This window comes from Protopterus annectens, chromosome 2.part1 (genome assembly GCF_019279795.1).
Source record: "Protopterus annectens isolate FY-2018-M chromosome 2.part1, PAN1.0, whole genome shotgun sequence".
In the NCBI taxonomy this organism is placed as follows: domain Eukaryota; kingdom Metazoa; phylum Chordata; order Ceratodontiformes; family Protopteridae; genus Protopterus; species Protopterus annectens.
This window is the reverse complement of record NC_056729.1, coordinates 1,924,533,817-1,924,558,476: the sequence shown is the minus strand read 5'-3', so window position 1 is coordinate 1,924,558,476 and position 24,660 is coordinate 1,924,533,817. Positions and strand designations below refer to the sequence as shown.

At 39.7% G+C, this 24,660-nt stretch overlaps 1 protein-coding gene across 1 annotated transcript in view; it reads left to right on the top strand.

The window, feature by feature from the left end:
* LOC122794693 (DNA dC->dU-editing enzyme APOBEC-3F-like) overlaps nucleotides 1-24,660 on the top strand; it is a 422,984-nt gene that overhangs the window by 330,830 nt on the left and 67,494 nt on the right. Inside the window, exon 3 of the mRNA XM_044063324.1 lies at nucleotides 21,365-21,486. Coding sequence (XP_043919259.1) covers nucleotides 21,365-21,486 — 122 coding nt within the window. The remainder of the gene's footprint in view (nucleotides 1-21,364; nucleotides 21,487-24,660) is intronic.

Here is a 24,660-nt window from a genome sequence, read left to right as displayed (position 1 = left end):
CTCTTTGTGTCACACTGATTTGGCTGTTTTTTTGTTCTTCATATGCCATATGTGAACTGGCAAAACTATAAATGGTGTGTGTGTGTGTGTGTGTGTGTGTGTGTGTGCGCGTGCGCGAGCACACGCATGCATGTGTGTGTGTGTGTGCGCGAGCACACGCATGCATGTATGCGTGTGTGTGTGTGTGCACGAGCACACGCATGCATGTATGCGCGCGTGTGTGTGTATGTGTGTGTGTGTGCGCGCGAGCACACGCATGCATGTATGCGTGTGTGTGTGTGTGTGTGTGTGCGTGCGCGCGCGCGCATGCATGTATGCGTGTGTGTGTGTGTCTGTGTGTGTGTGTACGCATGCAGTGTGTGACTTTGTATGTGTTTCTAGTAACACACTAGCATCCTATCAATGTTAATTTTCTCTGATTCATGCCCCTTGAATGGAGGGATAGGCTACAGCTCTCCTATAATCCTCATCTGAAGAGACTGAATAATCTGAGAATGAATGAATGACTCGAAGTGAGATTAGTGTGTAGAAAATAGATATGCTGTGAAAACCTGGAGCACAACCCGCTGACTCAATCTTCATAATCCAAAATTATAGAAAATGTATTTTTTAAACCTCTGACCAAGATACCCAAAATATCATAGCACTCCCAATGTGGGGGGCATTGTCCAGAGACCCATTTACTTACATGTACTAACTCACCTGTTGTACCACAGTGGGGAGAAGTGAAACACCCTCAAATATGAAAACATTCTCCATATGAACTGTGATATGTTACTTTTTAATGAAAGGTTGACCTTAACTATGATTCTCCCGATTCTGGTTTTCCTTTTAAAGAGATTAAAGATATATGAAATAATTGCTATTTCAAACATCTAGGAATCATGAGGTAATGAATGCAGAAATTAAATGATTTCAGAAAATACAGAAGAATATCCTGGAAAAGTTACAGGAAATGAATATCATAACTGAGCAGGGGTAACGTAAGGGGTAATCCCCAGCTGGGAGAGTTTCTCAATGATGCCAGAGTGGGGGAATGTGTTGAAAGCCTTGACAAGGCCTACATAGGCTGTGTGCACTGTCTTACTTTCATCCATGACTTTGACAACATTCTCAAAGAAGTCTGCCAGGTTTAATAAGCATGATCTACCCTTAACAAAGCCAAACTGGTTTGGGTCCAGAGTTAGGAGGTAACCTATGTCCTTGAAAATAAGGTCCTTGATAATTCTTTCCATGTCCTTGTAGATGAGGCTTTTTAGACTTATAGGTCTGTAATTCCCAGAGTCAGTTGATGGCCCACCTTTGTGCAGGGGGATTACCGTTGCTGTTCTTCATTCTGCAGGAGCATAGCCAGTTCTCAAGTTATGATTAAAGAGAACCCCAGTGGCTCCGCTAGATCTTGTTAAAATGTTACACTATGTGGACTGGATCAACTTCATATTGCCAGTTATGTACTTATTACAATTGTAGATCCAGTTGATCTTTTGCACGCATTCTTTAATATACCCATCCACCTATCCCCCATCCAAATAGTCACCTATGCACTGATTTGGAAGTAAATGCAGGTGCTGTTGGGTCATACTAGTCATTTCAGGACATCTTTATTGTAGTCATATAGGCTTTGGGGTGTACTCAATATGGAGAAGGAAGCAGATTGTCATAGGAGAAGAGGAGGAACTTGAATTTTCAGTAAAGTGTTACTGAAGAGAGGACTTCTGTGATGACCAGTCCAACCAAAATGATACAGGATGCTGACAAAATATCAACTGGATCAATCTTTACTGTAAGTATATGTATGTATGTATATATATATATATATATATATATATATATGTATATATAATTTTGCATACACTGACTCTATTATTTCTTAAACAGAGTATGGGCAGTATTATTAATATTGTTCCAAACAAAAAGTCCCAACTTGGTGTACTTAGCAACCTCCAAAAAGTACCCCGTTGTTTTATGTTGGAATGTCAAGCGGTAGACTGAAAGACAGGGTGCTGGAACACACGGGTGATATAAAGAGAAGTGTGTCAACAAATGTCTTGAATAAGAATGTGAAATAGATGGAAGGACATTGTTTCGAGTTTATGGGTCTTGCATATTATTTGTGAAAATGATAGGGGAGGGAATATACATAATAGCATAGAAAATGAGGAATTGAGGTGGATTTTGACTTTGCAAGCAGACAACGGGTTTGGTTTAAATGATAATATGTCTTTAAAACCCTTCCTGAAAGCTTGGAAGCCGATACATTAATTAATTGCCATCTGGAACTTTTTAAGTTAAAGTGCTTTGATAGGCTTATTAGGTAATCGAATGTGCATAGAAGGACTGATGTTGCTTGTTTGTTTTATGGTCTGATGTGTTATACAAAAGCACTTACCATTGATTAAATTATTCTCTACTACAGCTCTGGTGGTCATATTTTCTTTTTGGATTTATTAGATTTGTCTAAGAAGATTGACTGTTTCTTTGATGGTGCATATTAAATTTTAAATCAGTTGTAATTTAAGTGTATATTTTGTTTTGTTTCCATCAGCATACATTTTTTCTTATAATTTTTTCTTTCTCTGGTTCTTTTTTTTCCATTTTATTCAAAATGATGTGTAATAACAATACTAACTAATTATACAATAATATTTTTATCGATAGTTTTTAGGGTTCTTGTACACAGATCTGAAGAAGTCTAGAAGGATGAAAGTGATCTTTGTTAACAATAGGTTATGAAAATCTTCTTCTTTCGACTTTTTCCCTGTTAGGGATTGACACAGCGGAACTCCGGTCCGCTAATGATTGGTAGAAGATTTTTACGTGCCGAGTTACCAGCTGTGACGCACAAACTTTAATGAAAGTACGCCCCTTCATGCATGTCTCCACACAGAAGACGCTTTAGCTGAGAATCGAATGGACTTGTTGCTGTGAGTCGACAACGCTACCGCAGCACCACCAGTTATGAAAATAGAATATGATTTTTACAATTGATTTTTTACATGAAAAATGTATATGTATATATTTATAGATATTTTTTGATTGCCAAATGGACTAAGGTCGATGCATTTCCAGCCATGTAGTATATTGTCTTGGATAAAATCACAGACTTAATAATCTACTTAACAATCTGGTTAAATAAGAGGGACCACATCATTATAATTTTTATTTAAAGTACATAAGGGTTATATTATTATGACAGCTACTAAGTAGGGCAGGACCAGCTCGAATGTCACACTGATGGAGGAAGGGATGTGAATTTAACATGTGTACCAATAACACTTTGTTTTACAGCACAATAAACCACTCCCTTGCCTGATAAAAAAGTATGTATATATATATATATATATATATATATATATATATATATATATATATGTATATATATATATTTAGAAAGCTTGTGAGGAAACTATTACTCTATTTTTGGTTTATTTGGATCGCTTGTCTGTGTACTTAATAAAGGATTTTCGACTGGAAACAGACTGCCTGCCTTGCTTGGATTACTTCCGAATGCTTAGTAATTCGGTACAATTATATATTTTTTATTTATTTATTTTACTTAAGATGAGTTTAAGTTGGCTAATTCTACTACTGCTGTCTGATTTGATAAATATACCGTGATTAACTAGAGATATATGGACTGAAAATCTTCCAGACAGAGTAGTTTCTTACACTGTTTTGGTTTTGGACCCACTATACTTGTTTAGTGGGTTGTTTTTGAGACTTTGCGGATACCACGGAGATTACTTGTTGTTTTTTCAAGTGTAAGAATACCACACAATCCAGATTCAAAAATCCTGACTATCTGAAACAATGTAATGAGTACTTAAAGTAGCACTAGAACAGTACAATTTGTTATGTCAATTGCAGGAAAAATATATGCATGGTAAGGGTAGCAGAACACAATCTTCAACGGTGACACTGTCACACAAAATATGCATGGTAAGGGTAACAGAACACTAACTCCAAAGTTGGCACTATCACACAAAGCTCTAAAGCTTTTCCTGCCAATAGTTTTGATACTGCCTTGTTACAAAGGACAGGACAAAACAAATTCTACCCAGGCAACTTAATCCCTATGAAAAGTCTTTATATGTTCTACTTTGAAATAAATTAACTAATGTCAAAGAGATTTGACAATAAAAAGCAGTTGAAAATCCTTCCTGATGGATTGTAGGTTATAGCATAAATAGGAGGGGAACAACGAAACATTTTGAAATTAAAGCTGGAAAAATGGAAGTACGCCATCCAGTGCATGTAACCAGTAAACTAGAGTTGATATCTTAATTGACAATCATTTGCTTAACAGCTTAAGGCTTATGATTGACTGTGTTCATGGGGTGTTATGGTCACATGTAAATAAGCCCGTTCCCTTTAGAAAGCTTTTGGACAAAGGTGATGCTATAGTTAAAGGGATTTTTGTAAGGTCTGCTGTGTCAGATATGTCAGTGATTGGAAACTTTGAGTAACTTAATTTCATGGACATAGAGGGAATACATGACATTGTGTGTGTGTGTGTGTGTTAAAGCATGTCTAGTAAAATCTGAAATAAATAGCAGGGATCTGACATTCTTTACTAAAGAAAAAAAATCCTGCAATCTCAGAAAGCCATTCAAACACTGACACAGCAGTATCACATGCTGAACACCCTACCTCCCATGTGGAAAAGAAAGTTCACTAGGTCATGAGTCACTTATTTTTAGAATATGGTCAGAGGGAAATGAAATGTACATGTCAGTTAAGGCAGCAAGTTTGGTTTGCAGATGCAAAATCTGTTTCATGCTTGGGTTATATGAACTGTCTTTTATGAGTGAGTTGTGTTATATAAAGAGACAAAGGCCTGAAATTAAATTTGTTTAAAAATGAGAGTTGCTAATAGTTGCTCAAAATCATAATGGAACGTTAGAGTGTAGGAATTTGTGCTCTAACCCTCCAGGTAGGACAAAAGACACTGCAGCAGCATGTACAGATATAAGGGATCTAATCTCACCGCGGTACATAGGTCTCGATATTCTGGCACATCCGTGGGTTTGTGTCTGTGCGTAAAGCATCTAACCTCATCCTTATATATAGGTCTTGGTATTCTGACACACCCATGTGTTTGTGTCTGTGTGTAAAGCATCTAACCTCATCCCTGTACGTAGGTCTCGATATTCTGACACACCCATGTGTTTGTGTCTATATTAAAGGATCTAACCTCATCACTGTATGTAGTTCTAGATAGTCTAACACACCTGTGTGCTTGTGTCTGTGCACAAATGATCTAACCTCATCCCTGTACATAGGTCTGGATATTCTGACACACCCGTGTGTTTGTGTCTGTGCGTAAAGGATCTAACCTCATTGCTGTACATAGGTCTATATATTCTGACACACCCATGTGTTTGTGTCTGTGCGTAAAGGATCTAACCCCATCCCTGTATGTAGGTCTAGATATTCTGACACACCTGTGTGTTTGCGTCTGTGCGTAAAGGATCTAACCCCATCCCTGTATGTAAGTCTAGATATTCTGACACACCCGTGTGTTTGTGTCTGTGTGTAAAGGATCTAACCCCATTCCTGTACGTAGGTCTCGATATTCTGACACACCTGTGTGTTTGTGTCTGTGCGTAAAGGATCTAACCCCATCCCTGTATGTAAGTCTAGATATTCTGACACACCCATGTGTTTGTGTCTGTGTGTAAAGGATCTAACCCCATCCCTGTACGTAGGTCTCGATATTCTGACACACCCGTGTGCTTGTGTCTGTGTGTAAAGGATCTAACCCCATCCCTGTACGTAGGTCTCGATATTCTGACACACCCGTGTGTTTGTGTCTGTGTGTAAAGCATCTAACCTCATCCCTGTACATAGGTCTCGATATTCTGACACACCCATGTGTTTGTGTCTATATTAAAGGATCTAACCTCATCACTGTATGTAGTTCTAGATAGTCTAACACACCTGTGTGCTTGTGTCTGTGCACAAATGATCTAACCTCATCCCTGTACATAGGTCTATATATTCTGACACACCCATGTGTTTGTGTCTGTGTGTAAAGGATCTAACCCCATCCCTGTACGTAGGTCTCGATATTCTGACACACCCGTGTGTTTGTGTCTGTGTGTAAAGGATCTAACCCCATCCCTGTACGTAGGTCTCGATATTCTGACACACCCGTGTGTTTGTGTCTGTGTGTAAAGCATCTAACCTCATCCCTGTACATAGGTCTCGATATTCTGACACACCCATGTGTTTGTGTCTATATTAAAGGATCTAACCTCATCACTGTATGTAGTTCTAGATAGTCTAACACACCTGTGTGCTTGTGTCTGTGCACAAATGATCTAACCTCATCCCTGTACATAGGTCTGGATATTCTGACACACCCGTGTGTTTGTGTCTGTGTGTAAAGCATCTAACCTCATCCCTGTACATAGGTCTCGATATTCTGACACACCCATGTGTTTGTGTCTATATTAAAGGATCTAACCTCATCACTGTATGTAGTTCTAGATAGTCTAACACACCTGTGTGCTTGTGTCTGTGCACAAATGATCTAACCTCATCCCTGTACATAGGTCTATATATTCTGACACACCCATGTGTTTGTGTCTGTGCGTAAAGGATCTAACCCCATCCCTGTATGTAGGTCTATATATTCTGACACACCCATGTGTTTGCGTCTGTGCGTAAAGGATCTAACCCCATCCCTGTATGTAAGTGTAGATATTCTGACACACCCGTGTGTTTGTGTCTGTGCGTAAAGGATATAACCCCATTCCTGTACGTAGGTCTCGATATTCTGACACACCCGTGTGTTTGTGTCTGTGTGTAAAGGATCTAACCCCATCCCTGTATGTAAGTCTAGATATTCTGACACACCCATGTGTTTGTGTCTTTGCGTAAAGGATCTAACCCCATTCCTGTACGTAGGTCTCGATATTCTGACACACCCGTGTGTTTGTGTCTGTGCGTAAAGGATCTAACCCCATTCCTGTACGTAGGTCTCGATATTCTGACACACCCGTGTGTTTGTGTCTGTGTGTAAAGCATCTAACCTCATCCCTGTACATAGGTCTCGATATTCTGACACACCCATGTGTTTGTGTCTATATTAAAGGATCTAACCTCATCACTGTATGTAAGTCTAGATATTCTGACACACCTGTGTGTTTGTGTCTGTGCGTAAAGGATCTAACCCCATCCCTGTATGTAAGTCTAGATATTCTGACACACCCATGTGTTTGTGTCTATATTAAAGGATCTAACCTCATCACTGTATGTAAGTCTAGATATTCTGACACACCTGTGTGTTTGTGTCTGTGCGTAAAGGATCTAACCCCATCCCTGTATGTAAGTGTAGATATTCTGACACACCCGTGTGTTTGTGTCTGTGCGTAAAGGATCTAACCCCATCCCTGTATGTAAGTGTAGATATTCTGACACACCCGTGTGTTTGTGTCTGTGTGTAAAGGATCTAACCCCATTCCTGTACGTAGGTCTCGATATTCTGACACACCCGTGTGTTTGTGTCTGTGCGTAAAGGATATAACCCCATCCCTGTATGTAGGTCTCGATATTCTGACACACCCATGTGTTTGTGTCTTTGCGTAAAGGATCTAACCCCATTCCTGTACGTAGGTCTCGATATTCTGACACACCCGTGTGTTTGTGTCTGTGCGTAAAGGATCTAACCCCATTCCTGTACGTAGGTCTCGATATTCTGACACACCCGTGTGTTTGTGTGTGTGTGTAAAGGATCTAACCCCATTCCTGTACGTAGGTCTCGATATTCTGACACACCCATGTGTTTGTGTCTTTGCGTAAAGGATCTAACCCCATCCCTGTATGTAGGTCTAGATATTCTGACACACCCGTGTGTTTGTGTCTGTGCGTAAAGGATATAACCCCATCCCTGTATGTAGGTCTAGATATTCTGACACACCCGTGTGTTTGTGTCTGTGTGTAAAGGATCTAACCCCATCCCTGTATGTAAGTCTAGATATTCTGACACACCCGTGTGTTTGTGTCTGTGTGTAAAGGATCTAACCCCATCCCTGTATGTAAGTCTAGATATTCTGACACACCCGTGTGTTTGTGTCTGTGTGTAAAGGATCTAACCCCATCCCTGTATGTAAGTCTAGATATTCTGACACACCCGTGTGTTTGTGTCTGTGCACATGCACATGCTTATGCGCCTGATCAATGACATGTTGTGATCACTTACATGGGAGGATCCAACACCCAGAGTCTGACTCCACAAGCTCAGATGTTGACAGACCTTGCCTCAAGTAGGCCAACTTGAGTCTGAAACTGCTACAGTAATTCCAATCAATGTCAGGTAATTCTCTTTACTGGCAAATATTAAGAAAGATCAATACATATCTAACCAAACTACACTGTTTGATCTGAGAAAACATTTGAAAGACATGGCATTAAAATTGCACTCAACACTGTATCAGACATCAGCTGGCGATTAACTGATGTCTTACCGCATAACCCAACAGCAAATGCCATTGTTCTAGAAGGTCATGGTTTTCTGGCAAAAAGGTTGTGGTAAAGACCCAACATCACCCCATTGCTTGCCTGGGAAGCCAAAAGCTTAGGGATAGTAATGTCCACTAGCAGAATCGCAGCCCGGACTTTAGACCTTTAGGACCAACCACTGGAAATAAAATATGCGAAAATCAAAAGGAACCCAGTTGCCCAAGGGTCTGGCAAATCTGTAAATGCATGATTGCGGAGTCTGAATATCCTGCACCAGAACCACTTCAACAAGATAAAGCATTAGACCTTGCTAGGCACCAAAAACAGACACTACAGTTAGAATGAAAACATGTTAAAATGTTCCTAAAGTATGTCTAGATGGTTGTGCTTTTATTAAGGATGGAAATCGGTGTTGTGGCTTGTGGGTAGTATGGTATGGAGATGAACCGTAGCCTCCTGTCAAGTACCAGCTTGGACACAATTCTAATCAGTATGCTGAATTGTCGGCTGTATATGTGGCTATACAAAGATCAGTCCAGTTCAGTTTGCATGGCATTGTAATCTGTACAGACTGTGGTTATGCTAGGTATAGCTCTACACATTTACCAGGCCTGAATGTAAATGGCATGATCATTGATAAAGGAGAAAAGAGTAATGCATGCCAAACTAATACCAGCTGCCAAACTAATACCGGCTACCAGACTAATACTAACTGCCAAACTAATACTAGCTGTCAAACTAATACCAGCTGCCAAATTAATACTAGCTGCCAGACTAATACTAGCTGCCGAACTAATACCAGCTGCCAAACTAATGCTAGCTGCAGATCATCTAGTGCAAGATCATGTCTTAATCATTTAGAAAAATAAGGTTAAAGGCCCACTATAAAATGCATGGAGCAGACAAAGCTGGAAATTATATGCTCTGCTTTAGGAAGGTGACAATCAAATAGAACTAAGAGAAAAAACACTGCCGAACCTTTACTTAAATGGGTTCACATTTAGCTGTTACAGACCTTCCAGGAACACAAAAGAGCTGTACCTACCCTAAAAGATGAATCAGGAAGCCTGAAAAATGAAAAAGGAAACTTTGATCAAATTCCTAATAATAGTGCAACATGAAACTGGTAAGTGCTCATAGGATTAAGGAGTAACTTTCCTCATTCATAGGTTCATAGGTGTGTACTAGACTATTGGCCCTGGAACTTTGCAAGCCTAGCCCATAGGATTACCTTGGCATCGTGCCACCTGACCTTAGTTTCCAGTGCTTCATTCGACTAGAGCCACTGGAGTGATCCCCGGGGTGAATTTTCTAGTTCCCATCCACTCATCAAGATTTCGCTTGAAGAGGGTCAGTGAGGTGCTCTGTTTGACATGTGTGGGGAAGTCTATTCCACAGCATGGGCAGTCTCTGGGTTATGAACCTGTCCCTCCAGCACATTCTGTTGATTGTGGTAATGAGGTTGAGGTCTCTGGAGCATGTGGTGCGGAGGGATTGGGATTTCTTTAGATGTAGCATTTGTAACAGAGCTGGGTCAGACATGGCTTTATAAGTCAAGTAGAGATCGCCTCAATGTAGGCAATATGAGACAGAGAATAGTTGGAGTTTTTTGAGTCTGACCATATAGGACAAGTGTTTAAGGCCTAGGATCCTCTTTGTGAGATACATTTGCAACCTCTCCAGTTGTTTCAGGTGTCTAGTGAGGTACATGCCGAATGGGGCATTGTACTCGATGATTGGCCTAATGAGGGAAGAGTAGAGGGAGACAAATGACCTCTTTCTTCCTGGATGCAAAACCCTCAGTAATGAGATGTGCCACATAGAAGGACTTTCTGACCACAGTGTCAGTGTGGTGGTCAAAAGAGAGGTTGCTGTCAACCTGTGTTCCCAGATCTCTTATAACGCCTTCTGTGTTCAGTGGACTACCATCAATGTGGTAGTTAATGGGAACTGGGTTTTTCCCAAAGGGGATGGCGACACATTTTTTGGCATTGAACTTAAGGCCATGGTTCTGACACCAGTCGTTGGTCTCACTGTGATGCCTTTCTGTAGGATGTCAACATCACTTGGGGAGTTAATAATTGCTCCCAACTTGCAATCATCTGTGAACGTTGTCAACCAGAGTCCCTTTGTGTTGGACTGGACTTCTGAGAAGTTGATAGCAAACAGGAGAGGACCCTGGACCGATTCCTGTGGGACTCCACTCGTGACTGGTCGGCAATCTGACTTGGAGTCAGCTACTTTCACAAGGTGGGTTCCATCTGTGAGACAGTTTGCAACCCACCTAGTGATATAGGGGTCGATGCCTAGCTTAGCGAGTTTTTCTGTGATTCCTGAATGGGGAATGATATCAATGGCCTTGGCCAGATCAAGGTAGGCTGTATGAACCACGCCTTCATCCACAGCTCTGGTGACTGACTCAAAGAAGTCGACCAAGTTGAGCAGGCATGATCTACCCTTCACAAAACCAAACTGTGTGGGATCCGGAGTTTGGAGATTCCCTCATTTTCTGATATTGAATGGCAGATGTACCAGTATCTGTATAGGCTTGTATAGTCAATAAAGAGGAAATGTGAAAATAAAGCCTTTGATGAAAACGAAAATGTATTACTAATACTGATAGCTGAGAATTATTGATAGCATTATTGTATTACTGCAATTGCTATTTGTGTTAATTTTGTTGTATATACTATTGCAATTTGCTTGTATAGTGCCATTGTTACTGTACATTTGTTAATTCTGCCTTCATGTATTGTTGTGTAGTAACCTTGTTAATCACCTGATATGTAATGTGTGAGTATGTAAGGGGGGACACTGAAAAACAGAGTACAGGAATGGCATGCAATTTAAAATACTTGTTTTCCTAGCAGATAACAGGGACCTTTGGCTATCTGTACTAGTGTATGTTTTCAGCATAAGATGAATACAATCCAGGTTGCGCAATCATCAGAAAAGGAATGCAGACTGTATGGTGCATTAACGCATACAGAGTGACCATCATAGCTATACATATAAAATAGACACTATCCTGTTCTGGGACATTAAAGTCTCTAGATGTCCAGAAAGGAAATAAAAATCACAGGATGTTGAAAAAAACGTAATGTTGAAAAATGCACCTCCTTATCTCTCGCTTTCTCTCTCTCTACCTCTGCCTCAGAAAAAACATATTTTTTTATCAAAGAACAATACATTTGGACAAAGAAATGGCCATGTTGATTTAGCGGTTAGTGTTGCCCCCTCACAGCAAGAAGTTCTCCAGTTTGATTCTTGGCTGGGGTGCTTTCTGTGTGGAGTCTGCATGTCTTCCCTGTGGTCGTGTGGGTTTCCTCTGGGTGCTCTGGTTCCCTCCCATGTCCCAAAGGCATGCTGTAAGTGGATTAGACACTCTAAGTTGGCCCTAGGTGGTAGTGCATGCCTCTAGTGAAAGGTTGGGCACTGGGCTGGCAACTTGATACTGTAAAACTCCCCTGCCAGGCATTCTGCAGACCGTTGTTCCACTGTGGCAACCCCTAACAGAAAAAGCCTGAAGAAGAAATTTGGACAGAGAGAGGCAAGCTGTGTTCCAAAGGCCTGCATCGACAGATAGGTTCATGGGTAGGTACTAGGATTGACCCAAGGGCCTACGTAAGCCTAACCAGCAAGGTTCCCTGGCTTACACCACCCAAGAAAGTTATTTTCCTGTGCCAAATGTCTTCCCTCCTTTTTATAAGAGTCATAAACAGATTTATTAAGTCTTCCTTCTTCAGTCATGCTTGATCAGTTATAACTGGACATTCAGTCATTTGAGCTGCATGGCTAACAGAAGTACAAGGGAGCTATGCAAGAACTTGTGCGAAAATATCACTGAGGACTGCTACACAGCTACACCCTAGCAAAGAATCTAAAGACTCTGATATTATATCTTGCTGCTTCTGGGGCCTGGCTATTTACTCTGGTAATAGAAGATCCATTTGTAGTGAGGGGAAAGGAAGTTTGCTTTAAAAGGTATTCAACTGAGTTGTACCCTGCAATTAAATGGATGTTTGCAAGGAGACCACCATGGATTTGCAGCTGATTATCTTTAGTGTTCAAGATTCCTCTGGAGAGTGGATACAGAAGATTGGACGGTTTTATTTAGCACTTATTGAGGACCACTCACGCTTAAATAAGACGATTCTGTTAAATAGGATCTTTGGATAAAAAAGAAACTTTTTTGTTGTTCTGGATTCGCAAATGGTATTTGACTTCCAGCTATGCCTTAATATTTGCTCATTAAGTTATTAAGTTATTCTTAATTGCATACTAAATTAATTTTTATAAAAACTCAACTTGGAGAATGCTAGCTGTTTTAATTCTCAGCTCGGTATGAACCTAGAATAATGTGTTTGGATAGGGAATAAATAAGTGTTCGGCCAAGTCATTTTCACTTGCAGACAAATGCATAGCTGATAATATAAAATATTATATTCCTGCCTATTTCTTCTTAAACAGCCTAGGAGCATTGGTAGAAGCATTCAATGGAACTCTTCAAAAGGAGAAACCCCATGACAGCAATATGATGTCCAGGTATACTTCAGTCTTCTCACTGTCCACAGCCCATTCTGGAAAAATTCTCCTAGCATAATAAGTGACAAGTAGATATAGTGTATGAGGACAGGCTCTGTGGTCAGCTGCATATAAATCTTTTTTTTGTAACATTTATTATGTGCTCCCACTGATGTGTCCAGACACAAGGGTGGTACTTCAACACGTTGAATACATTCTCCACTACCTATCTGTTCTGGTACCATGATTTATCTCTACATGACTTCTGAGGTTCCAGACTGATGGAGTTAACACTGATTTGAGATAGTAATTGTCATTACCTATAGGGAGGAATATGACCCATGGGTGTTATAACTTCCTATGTGGTGTCATGGGTTGGGAGGTTGGCATAATGGTTAAGGTGCTTACCTTACAGACACAAGATGCAACATTTGATTCTCATATGGGGTACATGGCTTGGTTTAAAATGGTTCCCAAGGGTAGTGAACCTAGTACTAATCTATGAACCTATGTAGTGTTCATCTTACTGTTTGTTTGCTTTCCTGTTTACCCACATGGTGACCAGGAATGATATGTCCAACTCGGAATATTTGGTGGGAGGTTGCACATATGCAAAATGTGTACATAATGCATATCCCCCGGTTATCTGATGTAGATGTTTATTAATATTGTGTTTATATGAAAGCCTTTCCTTCATTTTATTATACTTGCCCTTGTCTTCAGGTAATGGGCATTTTACTGATGTTTAGTTGAAATTCATTTTGCCTGCCAATCTCAGGAACTGTGCTGCCTGTTTGAAGAACTTCTGCAGTAACTTGCAGTCTTCTTCTGTGTCTGGGAACTTGATGTGCTTATCACCATGTTCCATCATTATGTCAGAAATCCAGTCCATGATGTGAAAGTCATAGCTGTACCAAAATAATCTTCATATAATGTAAAGGGCCAAAGCCCAGTATATCCAGAAACAGTCATAACTGTTTACAGATGGATGAATTCATCCCACATGCTGGATAAATCATTTTCAGGCTTATCAATAACTTCCTGATCATCATCATTATCATTCACCCATTTTTTCTCACTTTCTACATGGGGTCGAGGTATCGTGTGAACTGTCACCATCTCTGTCATTTCAATGCCACACTCCTGCCTTCTTCAAAACTAATGCCTGAGTGTTTAGATCTAGTGTTACACAATCCATCCTCATCTTTGGTAGACGTCCTCAGTTCCTCTTACCTTCTTCCTGTCTGTCCCAAATCTTTTTCATTGGATTGTGTTCTGCTTTTATACACATATGCCTGAACCACCATAATTTGTTCTCTTTGACCTTTTCTGCAATTGGAGTTACTTTGGCTTATTCCTTCATGTGTCCCACAGTGTGCATCCTACCACCCATGCTAAGCATTGCTAGCTATATTGCTAAACTTGTAGGATTTAAACCAAAATTTGTATATAAAACCTCACAAAATATCAAAAGGATGTTAGAAATGAGAAAGAATTATCCTAGAGAGGCAGTAAGAACAAAAAACACTAGAAAATGTGGTGCTTGTAAGCAATGTAAGTTCATCAATGAAACTAAGGTAGTAAAGCTAAAGAACATCACAGCTAATAGTTTATACAGCCAAGGGGGGAATTGTAATACCTCGAGAATAGTGTATATTGCTACCTGTACAGTATGTGATGCTTATTATATTGGAAAAACGGAGAGGAAACTTAGGACTAGAATATATGAGCACACATATAGGATAAGGAAACAAGATCCTAACAACGCTCTAAGTACACATATTCTAGACAAGGGTATTGAACATTCCTTCCGTTTTAGCATCATAGACATTATTGAACACACTTTTACTGAAGGTAACTGGAAATGTCATTTAGCTTTATTAGAAAGTAAATGGCAAATACTATGTGATGCCACGACCAAGCCTGGTCTAAATGATCACATTAGTATTAAACCCTTCCTGATTATGGACAGTTGAGCACCATTACAATGTACACATTTTCATGTATCTATTTATGCATTTAATTCTTGTCAGTATCATTAATTACATTTTTACATATTTTAAACACACACAATTGTATAATTATTATATTTATTATATATATATTTTTTAATATATTCATTATATAAATAATAATAATTATTTATTATATAAATAACAACTATTTTTATATTGGTTTTAACTCAGAAAGATTATAATACAGCACTTTATATATGCTTAGGGCATTTTAGATATGCTCTTAAATGTATTTTTTACCATTAAGGTCTATATAGGCATTACACTCCGTTTTCTAACTCAATATTAGTAGAATACTATAGGCACATTTGAGGAGGAAATTTGATCAGGCTTACACCTGCCGTTTGGTTCTTAGGTTTTTAGATCTTTATTTTACATCATACCCACATGTTTTAACTGTGTATGTATAATGTATTATGTAGAACAAATATGTATTGGATGTTATTATGAATGTAACATTAGGTATGCAGAACGCAAGATGAAGCTGTTGACACTGTTATGATTATTTAATTATTTAATTATTTAACACTATATGCAATAGGCTAATCAATTCATTTATTTCATTTATTTCATCTACAATTGGCGCCAAAAAAGCTATATAATGTTTTACGTATGGAGCACTCATGGTTCTGATGAAATCTGTCTGTTGCAGATCTCTGTCCTGGATATTCTTGTTACGTGTCGTGTCTTTTTGGATTATTAAATCGTTTTGAACTGTGTGAGCAGCGTTTTTCTTGGCAACACTGTCATCCTGTTGCTATTGTTTCCTTCATTTTGTTATACTTGCCCTTGTCTTCAGGTAATGGGCATTTTACTGATGTTTAGTTGAAATTCATTTTGCCTGCCAATCTCAGGAACTGTGCTGCCTGTTTGAAGAACTTCTGCAGTAACTTGCAGTCTTCTACTGTGTCTGGGAACTTGATGTGCTTATCACCATGTTCCATCATTATGTCAGAAATCCAGTCCATGATGTGAAAGTCATAGCTGTACCAAAATAATCTTCATATAATGTAAAGGGCCAAAGCCCAGTATATCCAGAAACAGTCATAACTGTTTACAGATGGATGAATTCATCCCACATGCTGGATAAATAATTTTCAGGCTTATCAATAACTTCCTGATCATCATCATTATCATTCACCCATTTTTCTCACTTTCTACATGGGGTCGAGGTATCGTGTGAACTGTCACCATCTCTGTCATTTCAATGCCACACTCCTGCCTTCTTCAAAACTAATGCCTGAGTGTTTAGATCTAGTGTTACACAATCCATCCTCATCTTTGGTAGACGTCCTCAGTTCCTCTTACCTTCTTCCTGTCTGTCCCAAATCTTTTTCATCGGATTGTGTTCTGCTTTTATACACATATGCCTGAACCACCATAATTTGTTCTCTTTGACCTTTTCTGCAATTGGAGTTACTTTGGCTTATTCCTTCATGTGTCCCACAGTGTGCATCCTACCACCCATGCTAAGCATTTAATTTCCATCACCTCTAGCTTCCTCATCTGTTCTGCCTTTACTGCCCAGGTTTCTGTACCATGCAGTAGTACTGGTCACAGCTCTGTCTTGTATACCTTATTTTCAGCTTCTTTGGCATTCATCTGTCATACATGTCACCTGACACTCTCTGCCAGTTGGCTGCAGCCCCTCTGATTTTAGGTTTGACTTCTTCATTAAGACTTCCCCTCTCCACACCCACACCTCCCAGATATCTGAAACTGTTAACTTGTTGCACTGTCTTCCCTTCTATCTCAATTCTCAGCTTCTTCTACTTTCCCTGATTTGCTGCCCTTACCACAGTCTTATATGTATTAGTTTCATCCCATGTGCTTTTAGTTTTGCATTCTATTCCCCTGTTCTTTGCTGAAGTTCTTGGGCAAGAGTCTGCCTGTACTGCCACATCATTTGCATATAGCAACTTTGTTGATCTGTCCCTTCTGACCTGTTTGCTAATGTAGTCCATTTCCAGTATGAACAACAGCAGGCTCGGAGATGAACCCTAGTGTACACCCACTCCCATTGGGAACCCCTCTGTCTGACCAAACACTGTTGGTACTTGAGTAACCGGGTCCTTGTACACAGCCTGCACTAATTCTACCTATTTTTTTGGAACTTCAAACGGTCATAAGATTGACCAAATCAGCTTTCCTGGGACCTTGTCATATGCTTTTTCCAAGTCTAGGTTCATAGGTAGGTACTAGGCTATCGGCCCAAGGGCCTACATAAGCCTAGCCAACAAGGTTCCTTGGCTTACGCCACCCAAGAAAGTTATTTTCCTGTGCCACTGTCAAGTAGAGACACAGAAGTGATCCCCGGGGTGTATTTCCTATTTCCCATCCACTCATCAAGATTTTTCTTGAAGAGTGCTAATGAAGAACTTTGCTTGACATAGATAGGTAGCCTGTTCCAGAGTATGGGAAGTCTCTGGGACAGGAATCTATCCCTCCAGCATGTCCTGTTTATTGCGGTGACAAGGTTTAGGTCCCTAGAGCATGTAGCTCAGAGGGATTGGGATTTCTTTAGGTGTAGCATGTCCAACAGCTCTGGGTTTGACATAGCTTTAAATGTTAGGCCAAGATCACCTTGGAGTAGGCGATATGCTACAGAGTAAAGCTGGAGATTTTTGAGGCAGTCAGTGTAGGGCATTTGTTTGAGGCCAGTAATCCTCTTTGTGAGGTACTTCTGTGGCCTTTCCAGCTGCTGCAGATGTATTGTGAGGTATATTCTAAAAGGGGCGTTGTACTCTATAATGGGTGTGAGTGTCGAATAGAGGGGACCAATGACCTCTTTTTTCCTGGATGAGAACCCTTTTATGATGAGTTGTGCCACGTAGAAGGACTTCCTGACTACTGTGGCAATGTAACTATCAAAGGAGAGACTACTGTCCACTTGGGTCCCAAGGTCTCATCACACAATCGGTGTTAAGTAGATTGCTGCCTATGTGGTAGTTCATAGGTACAGAGTTTTTACCAAAGGGGATGACACTGCACTTTTTGGCACTGAGCTTGAGGCCATGGCTCTGACACCAGGCATCTGTCTCAGCGAAGCCCTTCTGTAGGATGTCCACATCATTTGGGACTTGACTATGGCTCCTAGTTTGCAGTCATCTGCGAACGTCATTAGCCAGAGGCCTTCTGTGTTAGCCTGTACTTCAGAGAAGTAGATACTAAACAGGAGAGGTCCCAGGATGGAACCCTGTGGCACTCCACTTGTCACTGCTTTGAAGTCAGATTTGGAGTCTGCAACTTTTACAATGTGGGTTCTGTCAGTGAGCCAGTTGGCAACCCATCTTGTGACGTAGGGATTTATACCTAGTTTAGTAAGTTTAGCTATAATTCTAGAATGGAGAATGGTGTTGAAAGCCTTGGCGAGGTCAAGATAGGCTGTGTGAACCACCTTACCCTCATCTACGGCTTTGGTGACTGCCTCAAAGAAGTCGATCAAGTTCAGGAGGCATGATCTGACTTTCACAAACCCGAACTGGGTGGGATCCAGAGTTTGGAGGTTACCAATGTCTTTGTTTATGAGTTCCATGATGATACATTCCATGGCCTTGCAGACCAGGCTCGTTAGGCTAATAGGTCGATAGTTACCGGGATCAGTGGTGGCTCCCCTTTGTGGAGTGGGATAACTGTTGCTGTGTGCCATTCAGTGGACACAAAGCCTGATGCAATGCTATTATTGAACATGGTGCTTAAGTGGGGAGCCAGTTCATTCTGAAGTTCACGTAAAATGCAGCCTGGGATGTTGTCCGGTCCCATGAATGCTGTGATTTTGGCTTTTGAGAGTGCAGCTTTTACCTGCGTAGTAGTGATTACAGGAACTCTGCATTCTTCTTCTATAGATATGGGCCTTTTAGGGGGTGGGGGGGGTAAAGTTAGCACTGAACCTATCTGCCAGGATGTTGGCAATATCAGTTGGTTCTGTAATTTTCGTGCCTTTGTGCTGTAACTCAGAGCAGATCTGGGTGTTGCCATCGAGATTCTTGACATAGCTATAGAATGCTCTGTGGTTGTCCTTAGAATTAGTGCTGATTTTGTTTTCGTAGCTAGCTTTGGAGGATCTTATAAGGGATCTCAGCTTCTTACTGAGGCTGACCATGGAGCTCTTCCACTCATGGGATTTTACTCTCTTTTGCAACAGTTTCTTCCTTCTGTTGTACCGTTTGTTTATGGCAGGGGACTACCAGATTGGCTTCCTTTTTTTGGAAGATAGCATCTTGGTTCTGTTTGGGATAGCACGATCCATGCACTCATGTAAGAGCTTATAGAGTGCATTTGTGTAGGATTCAGCAGTTGTAACTGTATTGTCTATCTGCATGGGTGTCATGAAGTTCACTACTTCTGTCATAAGAAGCATGAAGTTGGCTTTGGAGAAATTTTTTACCGTGGTTTCCTTAATGGGGGGTGGGGCAGGATATGGATATCAAGGGTAATTAGCTTATAGTCGGATCGGACCAACGAGGAGTTGACTTCAGGTGTGGAACACCGGTCACTCTTGTTGGTAATGGCTAGATCTAGGATATTGTTGCCCTTGGTGGGGGTGTGGATAAGTTGATCCAGGTCATTGGAGTTTATGAATTCCAGAAAACGTTGAGCTAAGGAGTTGGTACACGAGTAGTTTTCCCAGTAAATGGTGGGGTAGAAGAAGTCGCCCATTATTAGGTTGTTTGGTTGAACCCTAATATTTTCCAGTACATCAAGAAAAGAGGAGTGGGAATCCTGGAGCATGGTGGGGGATCTGTAGCATGCTACAATTTGGATTGCAGTTTTGCCCAGAGTTAGTTGCAGTTGGATAACCTCGGATGCATTATACTGAGCAACTAGCCTGGAGGTGTGGATATCCTTAATGAATATGGACACACCTCCACCTTTGGCGTTTCAGTCCAGGTTACATGGGCAAAAAGTGTGGTATGAGTTATAGCCCAGTAGTGCAGGGGTGCTCTCTGGAGCCTTGAACCAGGTCTCAGTCACTGGACAGATATCGATGTTCTCCATTTTAAGGAGTGCCTCGAGTGAGTGCATTTTGAGATTTAGACTTCTAGCATTGAGTAGCATTACCCTCAGTTTTTGCTTGCCTGTTCCTGTTATGGTGGTGAATTTATTATTTGTACCTTGCCTAAACAAGGCACTATAGGGGCAGCAAGAGCCTTAGCCAGTATCCAGAATCCCAGGGGCGACAGGTGCAGGCCATCTGTGGCAAAGCATCGTGGTCTGTCGACCATGTCATCCCAAGCAGACAGATACTGGATCCCCTTAGAATGACACCAGAAGGTTAGCCAATTGTTGAAGTCAGTCATTTTGTCCTTGTACTGCAGTATCATTCGGGGCGATGGCAGAATGCTACTCAGGGCTAGGGTCATACCTGCCAGGGCTACAAGATCAGAGAGCTCTTCCATGTCTCTTTTCTTGTAGTCCAGGGAGGTACATCTCAGGTCATTCACACCAACATGGACAATGACAGAGTCATATTTGTACTTGTTGTGGAGTGACCTGAGTGCATGGGTTGTGTGGCAGATTCTGGCACCTGACAGTAACCTTCTCCTTGTTTAGCCTGGTGAGTGGGACATCAATGTGCCTGACTATAGAGTCACCTATGACTAGGAATGCCCAGTTGGACCCTTTCCTCATCTCTAGCTTCTTCACAACTATCTGGCTCACTGCAAACATCGGGTCACTTGTGTTGCATCCTGATCTGAATCTGAACTGCTCATTTCCCATCTTACTTTCTGCTACTCTGTCTTATCACTCACTATCTCCAGAACTTTCATGGACTTTGATAGGAGTTTGATAACTCTGTACTGCCCACAGTTGTAGATGCCCCATTGTTCTTGTACACTCGCATGAGGATGCTTATTCCTCCTGATCATTAACCTATTTTGGTGTAATCTTCAACAAAGCCGAGGTCACTGTCAATGTGTGCAAATGTTATATGTATTTGAGTTATGGGTAACACTCCATTAACTGTAGTTACATGCCACCATATTCATTTGCATTTGGTAACCTCTGTTGTTCAGCTTTGGAGCAGTGTGCTTTTATAACCAGCAAACCTTCATTCAGCATTTTTATGAACATGGTTTTGGGGTATATGCCTTGCAAAAATTGTTTCTGAATGTGGCCCCATATTTATCCTTCTCAGCATTTCATAAAGCAAACTTTCTCTGAATCAGTTCTGAAAAGATAATAACATAGTTATAATTATTTCATACTGACATTGAGTTGTTCACCTTTATGATTTTTTTATTTACTTGAAATAAAATAAACTATTATAATGGAAAATAAGTGATCATTATAAGATATGCAGTCAAGCATCGTCTAACAGTATTTGTATAACTGACATGATTACTACTTTTTTATAGATTATTACTTCCTCTGGTATTCCTTTGGAGATAACAAATCAATATCAAGAGAGTTAATATATAAACCACATCCATATCATGGAATAACAAACTGGGAAACAGAACTGCGAAAAATTTTACAGGTATACAATTATTGTAAAATATGTTTTAGATATAATTTATTAAAAGTTTCAAATTATCACAACTGGATATCTGCCTTTGATGATGCCCAACTGGATTCTGGCATGCACTTAAGTCACAGGAGATGTACTAGCATATGGAGAGCACAGTTCTCTATCCATTGGAAGAATATCTGGGCACTTACCAGTGCAGATGTTTCCACATAGTGAAGTCATTTTGCTAAGTGTGGAAGCAGAAAAACAGTGAGATACTGACTGAGCTGCTGTTTACAGGGGAAAACATGTATGGCTCCAATAAAACACTTTAATACACAAATAAAATGTTGAGCGCTTTCATCTACATCCAGTAGACTTCATCAGAACATTTCTCCATAATGAAACCCAGCCTATTTATACAAAATGTATCAATTAACACATCAAAATAGTTATTAATCTTAATTGTTAAAATTTTAACCCTTTGAAAGAGGATCCCTTTGATCTATTTTGACTTTGATCCTTTGACTTAATCTTAGAGGATCTATTAATAGATGAAAGGATTGATGGTGACTTATACAAATATTTAAAAGTGGAAAATCCTATCATAAGTACTATAGTAGGAATCCCTAAAGTCCATAAAAATATTATGGACCCACCATTCTGACCAATTATTTCAGGAAATAGGTCAAAAACGTTTATGTTCGGGAAGGTGGTGGACAAGTGGTTGAAACCATGTTATAATAAGGTTAACCACCTGTTAAAGGATTCATGGGACTTCCTAAGACGTCTAACCCCTGACCTGTGTAAGTCTGGTATACTGTTGGTTACCATCGACGTGGTGGACCTTTTTTCAAGTATTCCTATTGAAGAAGGGACAAGGAGATTTAACAACAGCATGGACCTATATAGTTCCATTGATAATAATAAAAAAAGCCTAGTATTAGAATTTATTGACATAGTACTGAAATATAATTTTTTATATTTCGAAGGGGAATACTACAAGCAGTGCAAAGGGGTAGCGATGGGGGCTGCTTGTGCCCCCATCTTTGCCAATTTATTTCTAATTGACTGGGATAATGAATATATACTAAATAGCGAATGGAGGATATATATTGATTTATACACTAGGTTTCTGGATGACCTCTTTTTAGTTTGGAATGGAGGTGAAACTAAATTAGGAGAATTTATTGAGTATCTTAACACTAGAAGTCAGTATTTAAAATTTACGGTCAATATGGACGAGAATTCTATAGCTTATTTAGACGTTAACATTACTATTGAGAACAACAAGCTGAGCTCCAAGATCTTTAGGAAAGAGACGTTCAGTAACTCCTATTTGCACTATAATAGCTGCCATTCATACAAACAGAAAAGAAGTATTATAAAAGGTCAATATATTAGAGCAGCTAGAATGACCTCCAATATCTCTGATTTAAGAGAAGAATTAGAATTTATAGGGAATATGTTTCTAACCAGGGGTTATCCAGAGAAAATGGTAGTGGATTTAAGGGAATATATTCTTGATAATAGGGATGAGAAGTATGCTGCAATATTAGGTAAGAAAGAAGAAAGTGATAAGAACGCGAACAATATCTTACTGGAAGTAAACCCAACCAAATACACAGGAGCATGTATATTAGAATATAATCCCAATGTAGGTGACATTAGGGCTATAATTGAAAGACATTGGAATATTTTTAGGGTGGATAAGAACATATCTGACCTTATGGGCAATGGGCCAACATTTGTATACAGTAATGCTAAAAACCTTAAGGGTGAATTTGAGAGTAAATATGCCAAAGTAAGAACTAATGATAACATTAGTGGTACATTAAAATGTGGAACATGCAATCAGTTATAACTACTAACAAAAGTATAGTTTTGCAGGATGTCAACACTACATTTATAACATTTAAAAAGGGGAACTGTAGAACCTCAAATATAGTATATTTAGCAACCTGCACACACTGCGCATGTTTCTACGTAGGGAAGACAGATAGATGTCTCCGTAAAAGGATTTATGACCATTATTATTGTATTAAAAAAGGAGACGACAAAAATGCATTAAGCAAACCTCTTAAGAATAGTAAGGATTGTGATAAATTTTTATTTGGCATATTAGAAATAGTGCATCCCAATGTTAGAGGTGGAAGTGTTAAGACACTGTTAGGGGAGAGAGAAGTATGGTGGCAGATCAAGTTAAACGCCACTGTGCTACCCGGAATAAACAAATACATCTCTATTAAGCCCATATTAGTAAACAACTATATATGAGATATGGGCATACCCAAAATAAATCAACATATATTATTGTTTTGTATGAAATTTCTTATCATGCATGATTATTGGTTTCATATCTGTTGTATATTTACACTACTTTACTTGCTGACAGTTTGATAAAAATATATTATTTATTTGTAAATTTTAGAATACAGTATGTTTATGGATGTGTTAACAGTAATCACAATGCACTTTACCTGGTTTTACCTAGATTGTTGCTTCAGCATAAAGCAGTATTGATGCATAGAGGTAGCGTTTTTAAGAAGTTAACTCTTTCAAAGGGTTAAAATTTTAACAATTAAGATTAACTATTTTGATGTGTTAATTGATACATTTTGTATAAATAGGCTGGGTTTCATTATGGAGAAATGTTCTGATGAAGTCTACTGGATGTAGATGAAAGCGCTCAACATTTTATTTGTGTATTAAAGTGTTTTATTCAGCTACCTCTTCGCCATTTATTTTGACAAGTGGATGTGTGGTGCTAATTTGGCAAGCATTTCTATGAACTTTGGTTGTGACATTCTGCCATTCAGAAGCAGTGTTCGGGGAATTACTATTCTATCTTGTTGACTGCTTCAGTGCTTTTTGTTTTATCTAGATGTATGGCTCCAAGTGTGATGCCTCACCATGACCCTGATATTAGTATATTACTACAGCCTCTTACCAAGGTAGATGTTCCGCTGCCTGATCCTAGTGCAGATAATGACTCTTGTCTAGTCATCAGTCTTGGCCAGCTAAACATGAGGAAACAGAAGGAAAATTATATTATTTGAATGCTTTGAAAGTCTCTAGAAATGTGTGGGAGAAAATAGGGCTGAATTAAAGTAAGAGATATTTATATCGGTCACTTGTCATTTTTTTCTCTTTTTAGTGTTCCCTGCCTGAATTAGTGCAGTTAGCAACTGTAGCATAGTCCAG